Raw genomic sequence first — 20,578 nt, forward strand, 5'->3', positions numbered from 1 at the left:
TTTTCCTTCCAAGATTTCGCTAAATGTGAATGTGTTTTGGAGTAATAACTGTCTTGCATGCTCTAGTGCTTGATCACTCGTGCACACTAACTTTTCTGCTGGTTGTATTCTACAGGCCTCAAGACAGCAGTGAACAACTACTAACCGTGGAAAAATGCACCCTCTTTGCTGGAACACAGCAAACCCACTAACACACACAGTGCTCCAGTGCTTATTACCATCACAAGACCAAAAGTGGCAAATGACATAAGAGCATGTTTACAGCATATTAGATTCTGATGCTATTGTGTTTAAGGAAAGATTTCTTTTGCATGTTTCTCTTGTGTCCAAAAAAGTTCCTTTTTCCCAAGTTTCCCTGAGTTGTTTATAATATAGGCATTCATGAAGACCATTGGAAGTATTTTGGGGTTTATCACAACCTACCGTTTTACTGAGTGTGCATGCGTATGTGTCCACATGACAAGCTTGCTGATGTTTACTTGTGTTGTTTTTTATGGATTCATTTTTCAGTCTTTATTGGAGAAGCACAAGGAGTTCACAGAGAAATTAGAGGAAATGTGTGATAATCTCACCTTGACTGAAAACCACCTGATCGGTCATCAGCAACAGGCTGAAAGCACTGAGAGTGTCACAGATCTGCAGCAGTACCAGCACGAGCATCAGGTTTGATTTTCTTTGCTTTTTTTCAAATCACAAAGTGTGACTGTGTTTGTCTTAGTCCATTGAAAGCTGCTTTAGTACACGCTAACACTTCTTCCCATGTTTTATATCTGCCTGATGTTAATTAAGGCTCTACAAAAAGATGTGTTGACAAATGCCAGTGCCTTGAATGAAGTCATCGCCAGCACTAAAAATTTTCTGGAGGAAAATCGGAACAAGTTGATGCCGGATCAGATCGCCACCATTGAAAGCAAGTTGGAAGAGGCTAAAAGCAAAGCCAAGCTCATCAACCAGCGGGCTGAGGAGTCCAGAAAAGATCTGGAGAAGGTTGTTACCACAGCCATAAAACAGGAGAGTGAAAAGGTCAGATTACTTTCATGTTCTCTGTAAAATGTATGCATCATGATTTATGTACTAATCAATATTTTATAAACATTGAATGTATTTATCTTTTCAGGCAGCAGCTGTTGAGCGGCTTGAAGAAAGTAAGAACAAAATCGAAGGTCTTCTAGACTGGATATCTAACATTGGCGGTGAAAAAGAGAGCGGCTTGGATCAAAGTGACCCTTTAAGCAACGAGAATGGAAACCTGCCAGAGCAAACCTCAGCTAAGGGACTGATAGGAGAAAATGATGATGCCAATGGAAATGCTATGGAGACCACTGAAAATGATTCTGGCAGAAAGACCCAAGGCAATCACGACGCCTCCATGGCCCTTAATAAGCAATATGACAGGGTCAAGGTATTGTTCAGCATTAGTCTACAGTAACACAAACTTTGATGTTGGCTTCTTTGTAGGAATTTAATAAGATCACCAAGTTCAAATTTTAGGAAAGACTGGAAAAAAAAAAATCAGACCAGTGTTTAAACCAAGTAAAGACAAACATATAATAACTATTGCAATTTGTACTGGTATCGTTCTCACAGGCTCATCACCAGGAGATTCTGTCCCAGCAACAGGATCTAATCATGGCCACCCAGTCCGCTCAGGCTCTGCTAGAGAGGCAGGCCAACGTTCTGTCCCCAGAGGAGAAGGACAAACTGCAGAAGAACATCCAGGAACTGAAGGGACGCTACGAGGCCTCGCTGACACAGGCTGAGCAGCAGATGAAGCATGTGCAGTGTGTCCAGGAGGAGCTGAAGAAGTTCCAGGATGACTGTGAGGAGTTTGAGGGCTGGTTGAATCAGTCGGAGGGAGAGATTCAGGGACTGGGCGCTCCTGCAGGCTCCCTCAATATCCTCAGTGACAAACTGCAGCGACAGAAGAGCTTTTCGGAAGATGTGATTTCCCACAAAGGGGACCTTCGCTTCATCACCATTTCAGGACAGAAAGTCCTGGACGTGGCTAAAGCCTGTGGAATGGGTGACCCTGCAGCTAAAAACCCACTGTTGGACGTGGACACTTCAGGAACCTGTTCCACTGTCAAGGATAAACTGGACTCGGCAGCAAGTCGATACAAAGCACTTCATTCACAGGTATTTTAGGCTGCAGTGGCATCTTGTTGCCACTAGGTGGTAGCATGTGTCTTTATAGAGAGTTCATAAACTCAGTGTGCTGCTTTAATAAGATGTCGCACTATCTTCTGCAATCCCTGTCATCAAGATGACTGTTTCAGAGTAACTTTGTATTGAGTCATACTAATGTGACTTCTGAATATCGTATCACACACAATGCGTCATTTAATGTCCTCTGTTTCAGTGCAATCAACTTGGCAACAACCTCAAAGACGTGGTTGATAAGTACAAGAAATACGACGACTCCAGCGCTGGTCTTTTGAAGTGGCTTAACATTTCAGAGGAGGAGGCGAGGAAGCAGCAATCGGATGCCATAGCAGCCGAACCACAAACACTACAGAAACAGCTCGAAGAGACCAAGGCAAGAAACACTGCATGTCAGGGCAGATTCACCTAGGTCTCGTCTTACAGCTTTATCCCTGGTTGTGGTCGTTTTAAGTATCTTGGTGTGAGTTGTACATAGTTCAATGATGCTTCTCTTGTTATATCCTGTGTTGGCCGCACAGGGGTCTGATGAAAGAGCCCCTTTTATCTGTCTTTCCATGTAATGCAATGGGAATAGTTTTCCAGTTCAAAAAGGCTTTGAATTTCCCTTACTGACCATCATAAACGCTGTGTGAACAGCCATGGATGTTATCTTATGAATATTCCAAGTAATTTAATAAAGAACGTTTTTTTTTTATAAGTAACATATGCATAACTTGGAGCATTGACTGGTATTCAAGGATGTGGCACAGTAGACCTGTCTTACCATATACAGTGTTTCCACTGACTTAAGAGCAACAAAGCTATTTTTAGCCGATTGTTCAAATTCAGACCCACATGTGAGTGGTTTGATTCTGGTTATTTGCAGCTTACGTACTCCTACTAGACGATAAGAAACTAGGCTGACAGAGATGTCTCTGTAAATGCTTTTGGCTGCAGTTCGCTTCAACATTTCTCTGTGGGGAGGTAGTGACTTGCAGCATAGATATGCCAAGATAACAGGCGCCTGTGAGCCAACCAAGGAGCTATGTGCTTTTGGCTTTGGTTACAAATCACTGCATAAGTCCAGGGCTTTTCTCTAAGTGTACGCAAGCAGGTACAACTATCTTTGCATGTAGAATGATGCAATATTACAGAGATATAGTCCAGGCATTCTTGCACATCAAGCAGCTGAAAGTTGTCCATCCAGATGCAAAACTCTGAATTCTGTGATACAGTTATATTTTATATGATTTTCTTTTACTTAACTGATGCACAGGCTCTGCAAGGACAAATGACAGGACATCAGAATGCTGTTGACACACTACGCAAAATAACAGAGTCTTTGATAACATCGGAAGGTGATCTGCTGAGCAACCCAGAGGAAATCCAGGAGACAGTAGGTGAGGGAGGAGAAATAAAAAGTGTATTTTTGCACTGTACACATAATATTGCAATTGAAATGGTTTTTATGTCTCAGATCTGCAGTTTGGTTAATTAAATGTTTCTCTCAGTCTCAAGGGTCTGCAAATAAATCTCGGATAATCCTTCCTAGTATCCTCAAACACTTTATCCAATCAGGAATAATATTAGGCTATTTGTCAGTGAATAAACCATCATTATCCATAAAATTACAAAAGCAGTCTATGGGAAATGTGGCTTTTACACATTTTATTTATCAAATTAAAAAAAATATTTGACACCAAACACAACCTTGAGACTGTCACCCCAAAACTGAAACTTGTAGTTGCTGCTTCACTTTGAATTGTTAATTTCACAATGTGTGTCAAGCAGTTAGAATCTGCTCCGGTTGAAAGATTTGCCATGTGTTCCATGTGTTGCAGATGACATAGTGGAGCGCTACGACAACCTGTCTAAGTCTGTCAGCGATCGAAATGAGAAACTGCAGATCACTCTGACGCGCTCCATGAGTGTCCAGGACGGTTTGGATGAAATGATGGCATGGATGGAGGGAGTGGAGGCCAGTGTGAAAGAGAAAGAACAAATTCCCCTGGACTCTGCATCTATTGGAGATATCCTCAGCAAAGAAGCAGTGTGTATTCTTTTTTCATCTTTTCAGCACTGAATTAACAACCTATTGTTAAATCCTCACAAGCTCCTTCTTCACGTTGTGTCTGTCAACCCTGTGTTTTTCAGGCATTAGAGCAGGACATAGCAAGTCGGCAGAGCAGCATCACAGCCATGAAAGCCAAGTTGAAGAAGTTTGTGGAGACAGCAGATCCGTCCGCCGCTGTGCTTCTGCAGTCAAAAATGGAAGCTCTCTCCCAGCGCTTCTCCGACGCGTGTTCCATGCACAAGCAAAAGGTTTCCCAACTGGAGAAGCTGAAAGAAAAAGTGGGAGAGTTTGAGACGGTGGCAGATAAAGTTCAGGAGTTTGTTGTGAAGCGTTTACAAGATCTGGATGAGACGGACGGTCCGGGAAAAACATTCAATGAACTGTCTCAACTAATGCAGGTGAGTATACTAGTGGTGCATTTCAGTTATGGGATTCTTTGAAAAATACTTTTGTATTATTGACTGACTGATAATTTTTTTTTTTTGGTAGAGCACTAAAGCTGAGATGGCTGAGCATGCCAGTGATTTAGTGAAGCTGCAGACTCTCTCCAAAGAACTCACTGAAATAAGTCCTGATGGTAACAAAGCCCAGATCCAGAGCAAGATGGACAATATCTCAAACATTTTCACCACCTTTAAAGACACTGTCCAAGAAAAGTAAGTTAGGGATCTTCACTTTTCAATTTTTACACATTCAGTTAACCTTCCTTACCGTTTACATGTTAATATGTTAATACTGATAGCCACATGATGTGACTGACTCTTGTCTTCTACAGAGAGCAAGAGGTATCATCCTGCCAGGACCAGTTGGGAGAGTTCAGATCTGCAGCCAGTGTGCTCACCAAGTGGCTCGAGGAAACGAATGAGAAAGTACCTGCTGTTCAGCCAAGCAATGAGAAAAGTCTGGAGAAGGAGCTGCAGAAAGTCACTGTAAGTCATGAGATAAATTATGCGATAAAGAGCAGTTTGTCTAACTGCTTTTAAAATGCTGGAACAAGAGACTGTGATTCTTCACATCTTTGTTTTCTGTGTTTTGCATTAGATAAATATGTGTTTAATTATAGTCTTGTCCTCCCTATACACTCTCCACTCACCCACCCAACTAACTAATGACAGATAAATGACAAGTTTTCACACAGGATAGATGTGGAAATGAACCATAGTGTATCCCATAATGTTAGAAAAAAACAGAGACAAAATCAATCAAGTTGTGTGAGTTGTAAATGTTTCCTGTCGTCTGTATGTTTACATGTCATTTATCTGTCTGGCTATTTTTTATTTATTTTTTTTTTTTTTTAACAGGAACTTTTAGATGAATGGACATCCAAAGACCCTGCTGTCCAAGACCTCAACAGTAAAGGATCGGCTCTGTGTAACCTCATCACTTCCCTCACATCTCCTGCCAAAACAAAGACGACCAACAAGTCAGGTAAACATCAGCACACTCAACTAATACGTCTGAGGCATTCAGTGGAATGGGAAGCATGGTGTTTGGGTTCACTTCTGAGTTCTGTCTAATCACTAATGCTTGTCAGTGTCTGTGTTTTACACGAGCTCTGTCTTATGTCTTTGCATCAGCTATTACTAACGGTGGTTGTCCGGTGAGCCATTCCTACCTAACTAATAAAGGTAATGATGCGTGAATGTGAAGGTTGCTGTCGTCTACTGTGTAGGAACATTTTCAAAAACACTATGCTGGCTATGAACTGTAGCGTTACTTTTGTCTGGAGCAGAGGATGTTCACGTAGAGAGCGACCTGCATAAAGTGTCAAATTGATTATGCTTAAGCATTTAGATTAAAGGCGCCATATGTAAGAATGTGGCCAAAAACGGTTACTCCTTTCAAATTCAAAATACCGAGGTCTTTTAGGTTTCGTTTTCTGACGTAACTGGCAACCCGTGGTTGCTCAGCAGCTGAGACTCTACTGACTCCAATGATTGGTAGGCGGCGGTAGGTGGCGCCACATGCCAAAACATGATTTCAAAACATAAACATAATTTGCAGTCTGCAAAATATTTTTTTAATGCAAATATTTTGGCTGTACTGTTGTTGTTGGTGAGTTCAGTTAGAAAGGAGGTTCAGTTATTCCTGAGTCTCTGTGACATAATAGGAGGATTTTATGGCCAGTTGCTTTAGATTTATTACATAATGCACCTTTAAGTGCTTATTTTGCACAACAGATTTTCTTTAAATTGTTTGTTTTGTTTGAACAACATTAAAATCTTAGGTTAATTCTGATTAAGGATTTATTTATTGTGATGCCTGCTGCAACAATAAGTGTTTGCTCGATTTCTAACAACAGTGCCTCGCTGTATCAAACGCCTTCTTATACAGAAGCACTGTTCTACTCACAGAAAGCAAAATTAATGGAATTATTTTGAATGTCTTTAGAGCTGATGATAATCCAGCAAAACATGTCATTCGTCAACGAGGGATACACAAGCCTAGGGGACGTGCTAAAGAGTCGAGCTGCAGAGCTGAGTAGCTTGGTGCACGATGTAAAAGAAGCCCAGAAGGACACGGAGGACATGATGACATGGCTGAAGGACATGAAGAAGACCGCAGCATCGTGGAACAATGCAGCCACAGAGAGAGATTCGGTGAAGACACAGCTTGAGCAGCAGAAGGTACAGACAGTAGTGCTGTTGTTGCTTGCTAAATTGAGCTTTTAATGGACATTTAATTATGCTTGAAATAAAACTGCACATATTCCTCGCTGATTTAGTGCTGTGGTGAATACTCATGATCAGGGGTCAAGTCATAGGATTCAGCATTTATAATTAATTTCATTCTCTTAGGCATTTGAAGGCAACATGCAACAGAGGCAGGAGCAGCTCCAGAAGCTCAGAGAGAAGCTCCTCAACTTGATTAAGACTCAGCCAAACTCCCCGGAGGCAGCAAAGTGGAAGCAGATGTTGGCAGAAATAGGTAGGTGTTGTGTCCAGATGGCCCAGGACGTTATGTCACTGAAACTGTCAAAGTCTGTTAGGTGACATATTGAGCCTCATCTCAGCGCTGGTGTTTGATCAAACCTTTTACGAAATGTCACATCATGGAGTAAATATCTGCAGTGATATTCTTCATATTCACCTTGTTGTCGTACCCATCACAGTCAGTAGGTCTCAGTGCCTGCTCTCTGCCACGCAGGTTAAATTAGCACTTTCTCCTCACTGCCAAGTCCTGCGCAGTGAGCGCTTTGCTCGCAGAGCAGCGGGACAGTAGATGGAAAGGTGTTTTTGTGCTGACTGATATGGATTGGTGTGATTGTTTTTGCCCTCCTGCTCAGATGCTGCTTGGACAGATATCAGCGGCTCTGTAGAGCAGAGGAAGCAGCACCTGGAGCAGTCCAACAAGAATTTGGACATCTTTCAAACAGCTGAGCTGCAGCTCAGTCAGTGGCTTTCAGAGAAGGAGCTGATGATGAGTGTCCTTGGACCCCTTTCTATTGACCTGAACATGCTTAAGATGCAGAAGCAGCAAGTTCAGGTACAAATGGTGCACGTTATTTTTTTTTTTTTTTGAGGATTTTACTAAATTTTACAAGAGTTATATTTCTTGATTGGTTTCTTCCCTTTAGATTCTCCAGAATGAATTTAAGAGCCGTAAACCTCAGTATGAGCAACTAGAGGAAGCAGCCTCTGCCATCCTAAGTACCTCGGTTAACCAGGACCCTTCAAATGGAAGACAGGTGAGGGAGCAGCTGGTTGTCATCACCCAAAAGTGGCAAGGCCTCACAGAGCAGCTGGACCAGAGAGACGGCCTCATCGACCAGGCTGTGGTGAAGACTGGACAGTTCCAGGAGTTACTGAAGACGCTGAGTCACTCTGCCACTCAGCTGGAGAATCAGCTCACCAACCACCAGGGCCACAGCACCCAGCCTGATGCTGTGAAGAAGCAGCTGGAGGACGTCCACAACATCTCTGCTCAGCTGAGAGAGGAAAGGAAAAACCTGAAGGAGGCCGAGGCGATCAACACAGAGCTCACAGCAATGGTGACAGAGGATTATCTAAAAGCAGACTTGGCCAGGCAGCTGGAGAGCATCAGCAAGCCTTTCAAACAGCTGGAGGAGAAAGCAGGTTGGCCTTGTTACTTAACCTAATAATGTAGTGTTGTAATGTTTGGAAGGAGGAAATGATTCTATTCATGTTGAATCACTTTTGATAATATTTATATTCCATGACAGCTATTTCCCAACAGGCTAGAGTATTCAAACTCTGGTAAAACCCTTTTAGTCACCTTATTTAGTGGAATCTAGTGTAGTTGGTTCTCACTGAAATTGGTGACAACATTGTGTTAGTTAATTCACTTTATGTGTGAAATGTTTAAACCACTTAACTAACTTCCTCTTTCTTATTTTAGCAAAACGGATCGAGCAGCTGAACTCGACCTTTGCCAGCTCTCAGCAGTTCCATCAGACCTCCAAAGACTTCCAGTCATGGCTCAGTGAGAAGCTCCAGGATCAGTCTAAGCCCCAGGCCATCTCTGCCAAAGTGGACGTTCTGCAACAATCCCTGGATGAGCACAGTAAACTCCAGAGGGCACTCAGTGAGCACGAAGAGATTTATAACACAATTGTTGGGGAAGGGGACATGCTTCTGCAAAATACTGATGGTGCAGAAAAGTTGGCACTTCAAGGGCAGCTTACCACCCTCCTTTCTAACTGGGAGGAGGTAAAAAGAAGCTCTGCTGAACAGGGTGATAAACTGCAAACTGCTCTGCAGAAATCGGTGAAGTATCAGGAGCATGCAGAGAGTCTGAGCTCATGGATTCAGGAGTGTGAAGCTAGTCAAGGCAGAGTCAAACTCACCACTGACCCCGTGGCTGCTGAGAGCTCCATTTCTCAAGTTAAAGCTCTGCAGAAGGATGTTGACAAGCACAGGAGGATGGTGGAGCAACTTGACACGGCTGCAGAGAGCCTTCTGGAGGTGGCTACTGTAGACACACAACCTATCAAAGAGGAAAAGGCTACTCTTGGCAAAAGAGTGGACAATTTAGTAGAGGATCTGCAGAGCAAGAGGGAGTCTCTGGAGAAGATTTCACACACAGTTAAAGAATTTAATGATGCCTACAGAGAGGCAAAGGGCCAGCTTGAGGGAGCTAAGAAGCACATGGATTCTTATGAATCACAGGGAGTTCAGGGTCACAGCAATAAGAACTTGACCAACATGAAAGCTCAACAGAAAAGTTTAGAGGGAGTGCAAAACCAAGTAGAGCACATGAAGAGCTTGGCCAAGGACCTTGTGGTAAACATCCCAGATGCTGACGGTGTGACCGATCTCTTACTGCAGGCCGACACTATCGAAAAAGACTACAGTAACCTTAATGAGAAACTAGATGAGACATGCCAAGTGTTGGAGGGTAAACTGCAGGGTATTGGACAGTTCCAAATCAGCATCCGTGAGATGTTCACCCGGTTCACAGACCTAGATGATGAGCTGGACAGCATGGCTCCTGTGGATCTTGACCTCGCCACTCTGAAGGAGCAGCAGGACGCCATCCAAAGCTTTGTGTCCAAGCTGCAGGAGCTGATGGCCAACACAGCCAATGCCGGAGACAGCTGCAAAAAGATGCTTGAAACTGAAACCTCGCCTGACCTGTTAGGCCTGAAGAGAGATCTGGATGCTCTGAGTAAGCAATGTGGGAAACTGCTCGACAGAGGCAAAGGCAGAGAGGTGCAGGTGCAACGTACACTCAGCAAGCTCGAGGAGCTGTACGGCAAACTCCACCAAATGGAAAAGAAACTCTGCATGGCTGTGGACAAGGAGGCAACCCAGGAGGCAGTTGGCATGGAGACAGACGTCATCAACAACCAGCTGGAGGCCTTTAAGGTACCGTGTCCTCAGTTTGACATTTTTCTCATTACATAGGCCTAAAAAAAGATTTTGAAATTGCATTATTGTCATTCCTCTGGTTAAAATGAGTGAATGAGTTGACTGAGTATGTATTAGCATAAAGGTCAATGTAAACAGTTTGTGCCACATTACATTTGCACCTGTTGGTTTTGTGCTCTTGGGAGGTCAGTATGAGTTGCTAGAGTAGAGAGATATCACACGATGATATAATTGTTCTCATGGGACTTTTTCCTTTTCTCACACTGATATCAACACGCATAGTAATGTTCAGATAATAAAAAATGGAACATTGTTATATTCACATTTATTGAGGGTTCATGTGTCGTCACTGAATGCCTCTATTGCCGTTCAGATCAGCAGTTACTGAGGAATGCCCTCTCAATCTTTGTTTTTTTTTTTGTTTTTTTTTTACATTTTATACTTGTTTCCAAAAAAATATACAAATACTATTTTAGATGCTGTTCATCCACAAAAGCTTGCAGTGTTGCAGATTAGTACTAGCAGCCTCTCTAGTGAAAACACTTGCTATATTATGAAGCAACCCTCAGGGGAATGCTGCCTCATTCAGGGCATCTGTTGTTAACAAAAGAGCTGCAGCCCATATGCAGTGATGGTGCAGGAGGGTTGGACCCTACAGCCAGGTGGTCACCAGCAGGGTGTCACTTTGGTCATTAACAAAGCTGAGCCTGCATTCTAATCTGGTAACACTGATATTCTAACCTTCACGGCACTGACATTATCTCATGCTCTGTGGTCAGAGTAGCCTGGTGTTAATGTGGCTATTATGACAGAGATGCGTGTTATGTTGAGTGATATTTAAAATGGCCCGAAAAAGCTTCTAGTCTATTAAAGCTTGTCCTTAAGGTTGTAAAAGTTTGTTAAATAACTGCTGCATAATTCCGCCTTTATGCTTAATAATTGCTTGTAAAAAGCCTCAATATTAATAGATTTTTTAGAACTGTTAGTATTAGAACCCCCCTAGCTATCAATTATTGCTTGTTGTTTATTGGGGGCTGCCGGCATATTGCACTAATATCCTAACAATTTGTTTTCAGTTCATCTGACATTCCATATTATGTCCAAAATTATGGAGGCCTATCTTGGAATCAGTGTGAAATCTAACACGGGGAAAACCAAAAGCAAGATTTATAGACAAATGCATTTGTTTTTCCAAAAGAGGATTAACCTGTATTTGATGGTTAAATTACAAAACGCTTAATTTGCAATGTTAGATAACATTGCAATAAAACATTGTGAACGGATGAGCATTGGCAAATGACACAGCTCTTTCTTAAGATGTAGGTCAGGGGATTTTGTTTTCGTACTTTGATAGCAGGGCTACACCCAAACCCCTTGTTGAGTTACAAGGATTAAAACATCCTTGAGTTTGTGATGATGGAGGTGTCATTTGGTGTCTTGTGTTTATTATAGTTCAAAGGACTTGCGGGGTAACTATTAAGGTGATTGATTCAAATTGTTGCTCAGCAGTGTCGTCATGGTGCATGTTTTTACCCCTCTTTTTGCCCTGCCACTGAGGGCATGTACAACCTCAGCTGTCAGTGGAAAATTCCCCTTGCACTCACTTTAAGCCAATACTTAAAAAAGACAAAAGAAGAATCATGAACACTTGAATTATTTATTTTACTTAGTTGCAGCATGAGTCATTGTTAGATTTAGTCATATTTAGTTTTTTGTTCACTGGTAGTGGCTCTGGGTGTAGGTATGAGGGCTTCATCTGTGGCTGGTGAGAGAGAAATAAACAAAGGTGGTGCCTATGCTTTTACCATTTTAGGTAAAGTTTAGTAAGTGACACGCCTGACTTCATGTGTTTACTCTTTTTTTTTTTCCCACATGAGATCTGTTGAATCTTTTCCGACAAAGTCCTGGCGTAGGTACATTATATATTTCAGTGCGACCTGAAGGGCTCCAGTTCCAGTGACTCAACACTACTGGGGGTTGGTGCGGGTTTCTTTCTCTCACTTCTACTCAGACGTTACATCAGTGTGTGTTTCATTTTGAAAAAGACATTTCTACCTTCTGAATCATACTGTAGCTCACCCAATTCATTGAAGTCCATGGTTAAAAGGTGTCATTGGGGGCCACGTAGTCTCTCTTACTCGCGACAACACTGAGATGACACATTCAGACGTGAAACATGACACCTTCATGGGCCAGTTTCTACACAGGTAGTGTGCATGTTGTTTTGCTGAGGGGCATTTATGTCAAGTTTTCCTTTTTTTTTCTGTCATATCTAATGGTGCCCTAAATATCTTTTAACCGTATTATTTAGAGAATAACCTGGGTCTGACATGGGGGAAGGTTCACACATGTAGAACTAGACAAAGAGTTTACAATTGTGCAGGTTTTTTTTATGGGGCAGTAAACAATCCAGGAACCAGAAATAAATTCCTGTTATCATCCCCTCTATCCTCCTTTCTTTGCCTTTCCCGGTCAGTGGAAATAAAAAGCCCCTTCATGCTCTTGGCAGAGCCATTGGTGTTGTATTACCTGGAACCTGTGCCCCCCACAGCATTCCACAGGAATGAAGAATTATTTCATGGGTCCGTAAGAGGAAAACAATGAGCAAAGTGAGAAAAAAGAAAACTAAATACTGGTATATTTCTGTATGGTGTGATATCATCTGAGTGGGAACTGCTGCTGCCTGTTTGTTAAGGTTTGTATGTGTTTCTTCTGTGAATTACAAAAGCCGGTGAATACTAGTTCCCCTCCCCATTCTCTGAGTCACTGAATAAAAGTGAGGGATTGTATCAGGATGCAAGAGATGGCTTAGAAGAGAAGTGATATGGGACATGCAGACATAAGGGGGAATTATAAAGAAAGAGGGGGGGTGGAGGGTCATGTGTCCACCAATCAACATGTGCCGGAGCGGCTCTGAGCACAAATGGAGTTGTGGCAGATGTTGTCTGAATAATGAGCGGGGGCGGGGCATGAAGGCCTCCGCCAGGAGGGTGTCTGTCATTGCGAGAGGAGCGATGAGAGAGAAAGGCCAGGCTTTTTTTTTATCCAGGAGTACCAGCTCTCCTCTCCTCTGAACTACCCACACTTTTGGTAGAGCCTGCCGGATTTGTCTGCGGATATTTTCACTTTGCACTGAAGAATTTCCTTTCGCCCCCCATGGATGTGGCAGGACTTTCAGGAGGAACAAAACACTGTGGACCAGAAGGCTCATGATTAAGTTTTGGCTATAGACAGAGCAAGCCTGGAGGAATATGTTTGGGATGGGTGACTATTGAAAAACTGTATTTTTATTAAGTTTTGATGCTGCTAAAAAGTATTTTTTTTTCTATATATATATATTGTTCACTATATTTTTATTGATAAAGTCTTTATTTTTTAATTAATTTGTGTTGTGGAGATTTAATTTTGATAAACATTTTTTTTATTTTAAATTATTTTGCGCACAGTGGCTTTTAATATTGGTTAGACATTGTGCTCCTTTTTTTTTAATTACTCCGTTTGCACTAAAGCGACATTTACCTCCAAGGATTTCACTACATCCTTCATCTTTTTTTTTTGTACCGAGTAGTGGCAATTGTTGTAGCATGGGCAAACCGCTGAGCAGACCAGATTGCCTCAGACAAAACCCTTCCTGTGTGGGGAAGGGGGAGGAGGAGGACCTGAACATTGATGACTGCTATGTGCCCCAGAGATCTATTTATGACACCGTTCGGCTCAATGAGCAGATAGACTCAGGCTCTAAAGGCAGCCTTTCCTCCCGGCACTTCACCAGCACCTTACCTTACACGCACCGCACGTTAGACCTCAGCAGCCTGTGTGGAAATGGAGGTCTCTCCGCATCAAGTTCTTATGAGCTGCGGAGCAGAAAGCCTGCGCTGCTGCATGATCGTGTGGTCTTTGATGGACTTAAACTCAATGGGAACACGATCAGGGCAACTGATGTCGTGCTGCCCAAGTCACGACTCCAGGGAGGAGATAAGAAGGACCATCCTCATCATCGACGGTCGTGGCGGACTTTTGCCCCCACTAATCTGGGCGAGTATCCCAGCCGCAGTGGAACCTTGTGCTCTGGGAGTGCAGAGAGGCCAAGGCTGATTAACGGCAGGAGAGGCCAGAGTATGACCAGCTCACTGACATCTGAAGAGGACTCAGGTCTGTACAGTCCTATGGTGGAGAGGGAGAGACATGCTCATCGATACCACAAAAGAGCAGGACCCAGTACAAGGAGCCTGTCATCCTCGGAGGCAATGCATATGTCAGGGGACCTGAAAACAGTGCGATCGCTCAGCTCAGGGCAGGAGGAGTTCCCCTTCTCACCTGTGAGGGAAAATCGGTCTCTTTATCATAGTAGCAGTTTGGTCCAGGAGCCGCAAAAGGCAGAATCTGGTGTGGATGAGCTCAGTGGAAAGGTTTCTCTGAGCAATGGAGAATACAAATACCCTGTAGAGAGGTCATCTTCAGGTTCAGCCTACAGGACTCAGCAGGACACTTCTGGATGGCATTCAAGAACTTTAACTGACTATGATGAGCTATCGACCGCTGAGCTGTTAGAGGATGTGTCATGTCAGGAAAACTGTGAGTTGGTGAGTGTGGTGGTGACAGAGCCTGAGACATACAGGAACGCTGTAACTCTGCCCATAGACAGCCGCCAGCAAACAAAACCGTGCACTGTGCAACAAGAACCATCCACATACAACATGGACGAGCTGGAGGAGTTTCTGCAGTCAGTGGAGGCCTGTCTTCCCAAAAGTTTACAGGCATTCCAGCTTATGGGGGAGCACCGGGAGATAGAGGCCATCCTGAATGCTGTTGCCGCTTGTCCAATAATTGACCAAATGGATTATTTCACCCCACAGGTGCCGAAAAAAGATACTTTCTTTATTCCCAAGTTTTGATAATTGGCTGGTTCAGCAGGTTTTACTTGATGATACGCCTTTTTTCCTGGCTGCTGGCTTGGTGTTTTTCTTACATATCTGATTACATGATGGGTGAATTAGGTTTTGCTCACCAGTTTTGTCTGTTCGTGTGATTATGCACAGCTGTGTTTTAACTAACAACTCTCATGACCTTTTAATAGCTACTTACTGGTTAGAAAGTCGTTTGTATCAGCAGAATTATAACAACACACCTCCCAGGGATTGGGTTTCAGGAAGTGGAAAAATTACCTGGCTTAATGCTTAACTCCTAGGACTATTATCCAATGATTATTCCCAATTAGTCTGTGTTAGATTTAAAAAGTTATCTCTATAAAAGGTCAGGATATATTGGGAAAAAAAACAATCACCTAACCAAAGATTTATTAAAATATTCAATAAAGAAAAGCGTAAAACTGTGGCATTTGAGAATGTTAAGATCGTGTATTATTATGTTTTCCTCTCCAAAACAATGCCTACAAGAATACTCCACTGACTTTAATGGACACCCAAGAAATATATAGTAGTCATTCAAATATGTTCCATTTGTCTTTAGGCATTCCAGAAAGAGCACATTGACGCTTTGCAGACACAGCTCCAAGACATCAACTCCCTCAGTCAGGGCCTGATCCAAAACGCTGCCAAAGGCACCAGCACCAAGAAGCTTGAGGATGACCTGGAGGGCGTCAACACAAAGTGGAATACTCTTAATAAAAAGGTTATTTATTTTATATGTGGCAGTATTAAAAACAAAAGGAGATATGTCATTCTTGTAGTTTGTTATTATATAATCCATTTGATGGGTTTCTGTAAAGCTGCTTAAAAAACAGGTGACTGTATTTGTTTTTCCATGTGGTCTACAGATTGCTGAACGTTCAGCCCAACTGCACGAAGCCCTGTTGCATTGTGGGAGGTTCCAGGATGCTCTGGAGTCCTTGCTCAGCTGGTTGACTGATACAGAAGAGCTTGTGGCCAATCAAAAACCTCCCTCTGCAGAGTTCAAAGTGGTGAAGGCACAGATACAAGAGCAGAAAGTAAGATGGCATCGCACCGTGCAAACACACCAGCAGTTTCTTTCTAATCGTTCTATTTTAAGCGAATCAACAGAACATTACGAGTTTGCCATTCATCTTATTTAATTGACATCCATTGTTAAACAAGAGTGTGGAACACAAAGCTTCCACTTTAACAGACGCTTAATTTCGAGTCTGTTAGATTTACTGTTTTTCACAACCAAGCGTTGCTTGAGGTTAGAGCACGTTAAAGGCGCCCAATAACTCTCCCCCTTTGTTTTCCTTCGACAGCTCTTACAGAGACTGTTGGATGACCGAAAGCCGACAGTGGAGCTCATAAAAAAAGAGGGAGGGAAGGTCGCGGAGCTGGCAGACTCTGTGGATAAGGAGAAGGTTGCTAAAGAGATTGAATGCCTTGGGCAGAGGTGGGACGCCCTTCTCAAGAAAGCTGAAAACAGGTCTGTATAAAGACACCTTTATAAATGCAAGTCCTCAGATACAAAGGAAAATGTTTGCGTTTTCTAAGATTTAAAGCCAAATTTGATTTTAGTTTTTGTCTTTATTACAAATCTTAAAGGTGCATTATGTAATAAATCTAAATCAACTGGCCATAAAATCCTCCTAATATGTCACAAAACTCAGGAATAATGTTCATATAACAAACTGAACTCACCAACAACAACTGTTCAGCCAAAATATTTGCATAAAAAAAATATTTTGCAGACTGCAAATCATGTTTATGTTTTGAAATCATGTTTTGGCATGTGGCGCCACCTACCGCCGTCTACCAATCATTGCAGTCAGTAGAGTCTTAGCTGCCGAGTAACCACGGGTTGCCAGTTACGTCAGAAAATGTAACCTAAAAAGACCTCGGTATTTTGAATTTGAATGTAGTAACCGTTTTTGGCCACATTCTTACATATGGCACCTTTATTTATGGCAATCTCAAAAAAGAATACAACATTTTACGAAATAGCAATTTTTTTCCATTTGTTAACAGACAACAGTGATTTTTAAAAGATGCCTGAAGTTTTTGTTGTATATTAAGGGATTTGTGATAAACTAAGCAACCAGGCTACCAGCTGCATGCTGGGAAATTAATTTCATCACTGAATCTTTCTGAAAACATCAGTTTCCTTCAATCATGATCTGTTCACAACAAAAAAATTGTCAGTCTAAATGAAAGTTTTCACACAACGAACGAAAATCTATAATTTCGGCACCATTTAATTGTATATATGTAAATCATTAATATTATATCATTATAAATGATATAATGTCATTGTGTGTCAGGCACAAGCAACTCGAGAGCATCCTGGTGGTCACCCAGCAGTTCCATGAGACTCTTGAGCCCCTGAGCGAGTGGCTCGCCGTCACAGAGAAGCACTTGGCAAATGCCGAGCCGATCGGCACCGAGACATCAAAGCTGGAAGATCAGATCTCTCAGCACAAGGTATATACGCCGTTTTACACCATTTTCTAGAGGTTTTTATGTCCGGTCACGTTTCATCTTTTCTCCATTTTTGCTTGTTATTTTAAGTTATGCTTTTCATTGATTCATTTCATCTTGTTCATTGAATTTCAGTTTGATATTTTGTGTTTTTTTTATGTTTGTCTTTCTGTTTGTCTTTCTGTTTGTGTCATATTTCTTGTTTATTCCCATTCCACCCGGTCAAGGCCTTAGAGGAGGAGATTATGAATCACAGTAAAGACCTGTTTCAGGCCGTCAGTGTGGGTCAGATGCTCAAATCTGTGAGCTCAGTGGACGATAAGGAGTTTGTTCAGTCTAAACTGGATGCCACCCAGGCCAGTTACATAGAGCTCCAGGAGCGATGCAGAAGGAAAGCTGAGATGTTGCAGCAGGCTCTGGCAAATGCCCAGCTGTTTGGAGAAGATGAAGTGGCTCTAATGAACTGGCTCCACGAGGTGCACACAAGACTGGGTGAAGTGTCCGTGGAGGACTACAAAGCAGATGTTCTTGAAAAGCAGCTGGCAGAACTACGGGTACACACACTCCTCCCTAGGCCAAACCATATGATTTCCTTTTATTTAAGTTGCACCAATCATGTTTGAGTTGATTCATGTGCCCTTCCTTTTTTGTGTGTTTACATTGGAGAGTTTTGTGTCACTCTTTGTTAATGGTTTCAAGTTGTGTCTTTGTTTGCAGGAACTTCAAAGTGATGTTGAATTGAAGAAGAAGAATGTTGACCAAGCCATCTCCAATGGGATGGAGCTACTGAAGCAAACAACAGGCATGTTTGAAGTTATGATATTCCCATCAGGAAACACATATCACAAGTTTCTTGCTGTATTCAGGGAGCGGCTCTTAACACTTTTGCAGAATTGTAGATGAGAAAATTAATTGAAAAGCATTTTTCTGAAATCAACTGATTTTGAGAAACGTTTCATTTTCCTTTCATGAATACGTGTTATTTCTATTTCTAGGTGACGAGGTGGTTGTTATCCAAGGCAAACTGGATGGTATTAAAAGCAAATATGCCGAGATCAGCTCCATGAGTGACAGCGTTTTGAAGACACTGGAGCGTGTTTCGAGTCTCTCATCTAAGCTACAACACACTCACGAGGACCTGAACTCCTGGCTCGAGACAGTGGAGGCTGAGATCAGTGCTTTTGCTGATCAGGAGCCAGTGGGAGAGCAGCTCATCCATGCACAAGACAGACAAAATGTAAGTTTAATGTGTTTGATTAACAGATCAACTTTGTTGTGTCTTTACAACTCTAATTCTTACACTGGTGTCTTTCATACGTGTTTGTCAAGGCCTTGCTAAAGGAAACCAAAGACCAAAAAGCTACAATGGACAAGCTGAATGAGCTGAGCAGTTCCCTCCTGGATCTGATCCCCTGGCACACTCGTGAGGGTCTGGACAAGCTGGTAACTGAGGATAATGAGCGATACAGAGCCGTATGCGACACCATCACCCAGCAGGTTGACCAGATCAATGCTGACATTCTCAAGTCACAGCAGGTAAACCAGAGTTTCATTCATTCTTCCTCTTCTACTTAAATTAAAAAATATGTTTTGTGAATGGACAATATACAAGTCTTTATATATCTGTGTTTCCAGTTTGAACAGGCAGCAGATACTGAACTGTCCTGGCTCTCTGAAGCTGAGCAGAAGCTGCTGTCAATGGGTGAGATCAGACTGGAGCAAGATCAAAACTCAGCTCAGCTCCAAGCACAGAAGGTAAGCCTGACATACTGCGTGTTTGAGTGTGTGTGTGTGTAGGGATAGACACAGGCCTCCATTTAATTGAAGCACAGTAAACACAGTGGTTTGTTTTGTAACATACAACCGAACTTACTCCACCGGTTCTCCAGATTTTCTCCATGGACATCATGAGGCACAAAGATGCTGTGGATGAGATTGTGAAAACAGGAAAGGCCATCATGAGCAGCAAAAAACCAGAGGAGAAAGACATTTTGGAGGTAAAAAGGATCTATTTTAATGTTAAAGCAGTATATTAAAGTAACACAAAGTAGCATGTGCATTTGTTGAAAAGCCAACAAAACTGGTGAACTCTGATGCAAGATTTGTAATACAAACCACCATGTCTTTTGACCAGGTACAGTTGCCTATGCTGTCACATTTTAATGCTGTAAAGGACAATGATGTAGTTCTTTTTGTGGCATAGAACGGAAAGTGCCAATACAGACGATGCAAATTATAACATTACTACATCAAACATCAAACTTTTTTTTTATTTGAAGTTTCAAATCCTACATTGTGTCATTTTAAGAATTGTATCTATATAATGCCTATATCACAATCTCAAGTCACTTTACCATAAGTTAAATTATATTTTTCATTCTCAGGCCAAGACCGAGACTCTTTTGGAGAAGTACAGCGTCGTGAGTCAGCTGAACTCGGAGCGTTGTCTTCAGCTGGAGCGAACCCAGTCGCTGGCCAGTCAGTTCTGGGAGACCTATGAGGAGATGTGGCCATGGCTTCAGGAAACCATGACCACCTTCAGCCAGCTGCCTCCTCCTGCCATCGAGTATGACACACTCAGGCAGCAGCAGGAGGAACTCAGGGTAGGAAGATGTCCAGTAGAACACGTATCAGTGAAAATGATGGGAAAAGTAAACTAATTATTTCATATCCTCTCCAGCAAATGAGAGAGCTGATTGCTGAGCACAAGCCCCACATTGACAAGATGAATAAGACCGGGCCTCAGTTGCTTGAACTGAGCCCAGTGGAGGGAGTGCCCATCAGAGAGAAGTACACAACCTCTGACCAACTTTACACCAGCCTGAAGGCTGACGTCAAGCAGAGAGCGGCCACTTTAGACGAAGCTATCTCCAAATCCACTCAGGTGAGAAGCTGCGGAATTTTGTCATTTTTATACAGTTTATCTATCTATGAAGCAAGTGGCGTCTGTCTTTCTGTGACAGGCATATCTCGCTGACCGTTAGTCAGATTACCCTAAACTTTGGATATGGGTTAAGCATGACCCGATGATGTGCATCCTTTTTGGAGGAATTTTAATTTTCACTGATTTATCATGCTGCACCAGGCTATGATACCAAGTATCTTGGAATGACTTGACATTTACCATCATAATAGTCGGCATCGCCCTGAACAAG

General features: G+C 42.4%; 1 protein-coding gene across 10 annotated transcripts in view; it reads left to right on the plus strand.

Annotated features, from left to right (window-relative positions):
* The window catches only part of dst (dystonin), a 91,394-nt gene that overhangs the window by 50,692 nt on the left and 20,124 nt on the right, over nucleotides 1–20,578 (plus strand). For all 10 annotated transcript variants that reach the window (XM_083897515.1, XM_083897518.1, XM_083897519.1 and 7 more), the window contains 28 exons: nucleotides 511–663; nucleotides 790–1,023; nucleotides 1,118–1,402; nucleotides 1,588–2,136; nucleotides 2,360–2,536; nucleotides 3,419–3,542; nucleotides 3,984–4,192; nucleotides 4,297–4,614; nucleotides 4,706–4,872; nucleotides 4,992–5,145; nucleotides 5,518–5,644; nucleotides 6,608–6,843; nucleotides 7,015–7,144; nucleotides 7,503–7,702; nucleotides 7,794–8,292; nucleotides 8,576–10,044; nucleotides 15,517–15,678; nucleotides 15,824–15,994; nucleotides 16,265–16,431; nucleotides 17,267–17,426; nucleotides 17,651–17,977; nucleotides 18,141–18,225; nucleotides 18,419–18,660; nucleotides 18,753–18,959; nucleotides 19,059–19,178; nucleotides 19,313–19,420; nucleotides 19,808–20,026; nucleotides 20,104–20,307. In XM_083897515.1, coding sequence (XP_083753641.1) covers nucleotides 511–663; nucleotides 790–1,023; nucleotides 1,118–1,402; nucleotides 1,588–2,136; nucleotides 2,360–2,536; nucleotides 3,419–3,542; nucleotides 3,984–4,192; nucleotides 4,297–4,614; nucleotides 4,706–4,872; nucleotides 4,992–5,145; nucleotides 5,518–5,644; nucleotides 6,608–6,843; nucleotides 7,015–7,144; nucleotides 7,503–7,702; nucleotides 7,794–8,292; nucleotides 8,576–10,044; nucleotides 15,517–15,678; nucleotides 15,824–15,994; nucleotides 16,265–16,431; nucleotides 17,267–17,426; nucleotides 17,651–17,977; nucleotides 18,141–18,225; nucleotides 18,419–18,660; nucleotides 18,753–18,959; nucleotides 19,059–19,178; nucleotides 19,313–19,420; nucleotides 19,808–20,026; nucleotides 20,104–20,307 — 7,203 coding nt within the window. The remainder of the gene's footprint in view (nucleotides 1–510; nucleotides 664–789; nucleotides 1,024–1,117; nucleotides 1,403–1,587; nucleotides 2,137–2,359; nucleotides 2,537–3,418; nucleotides 3,543–3,983; nucleotides 4,193–4,296; nucleotides 4,615–4,705; nucleotides 4,873–4,991; nucleotides 5,146–5,517; nucleotides 5,645–6,607; nucleotides 6,844–7,014; nucleotides 7,145–7,502; nucleotides 7,703–7,793; nucleotides 8,293–8,575; nucleotides 10,045–15,516; nucleotides 15,679–15,823; nucleotides 15,995–16,264; nucleotides 16,432–17,266; nucleotides 17,427–17,650; nucleotides 17,978–18,140; nucleotides 18,226–18,418; nucleotides 18,661–18,752; nucleotides 18,960–19,058; nucleotides 19,179–19,312; nucleotides 19,421–19,807; nucleotides 20,027–20,103; nucleotides 20,308–20,578) is intronic.

The sequence above is a fragment of the Microchirus variegatus genome (assembly GCF_963457635.1).
Source record: "Microchirus variegatus genome assembly, chromosome: 11".
In the NCBI taxonomy this organism is placed as follows: Eukaryota; Metazoa; Chordata; class Actinopteri; order Pleuronectiformes; family Soleidae; genus Microchirus; species Microchirus variegatus.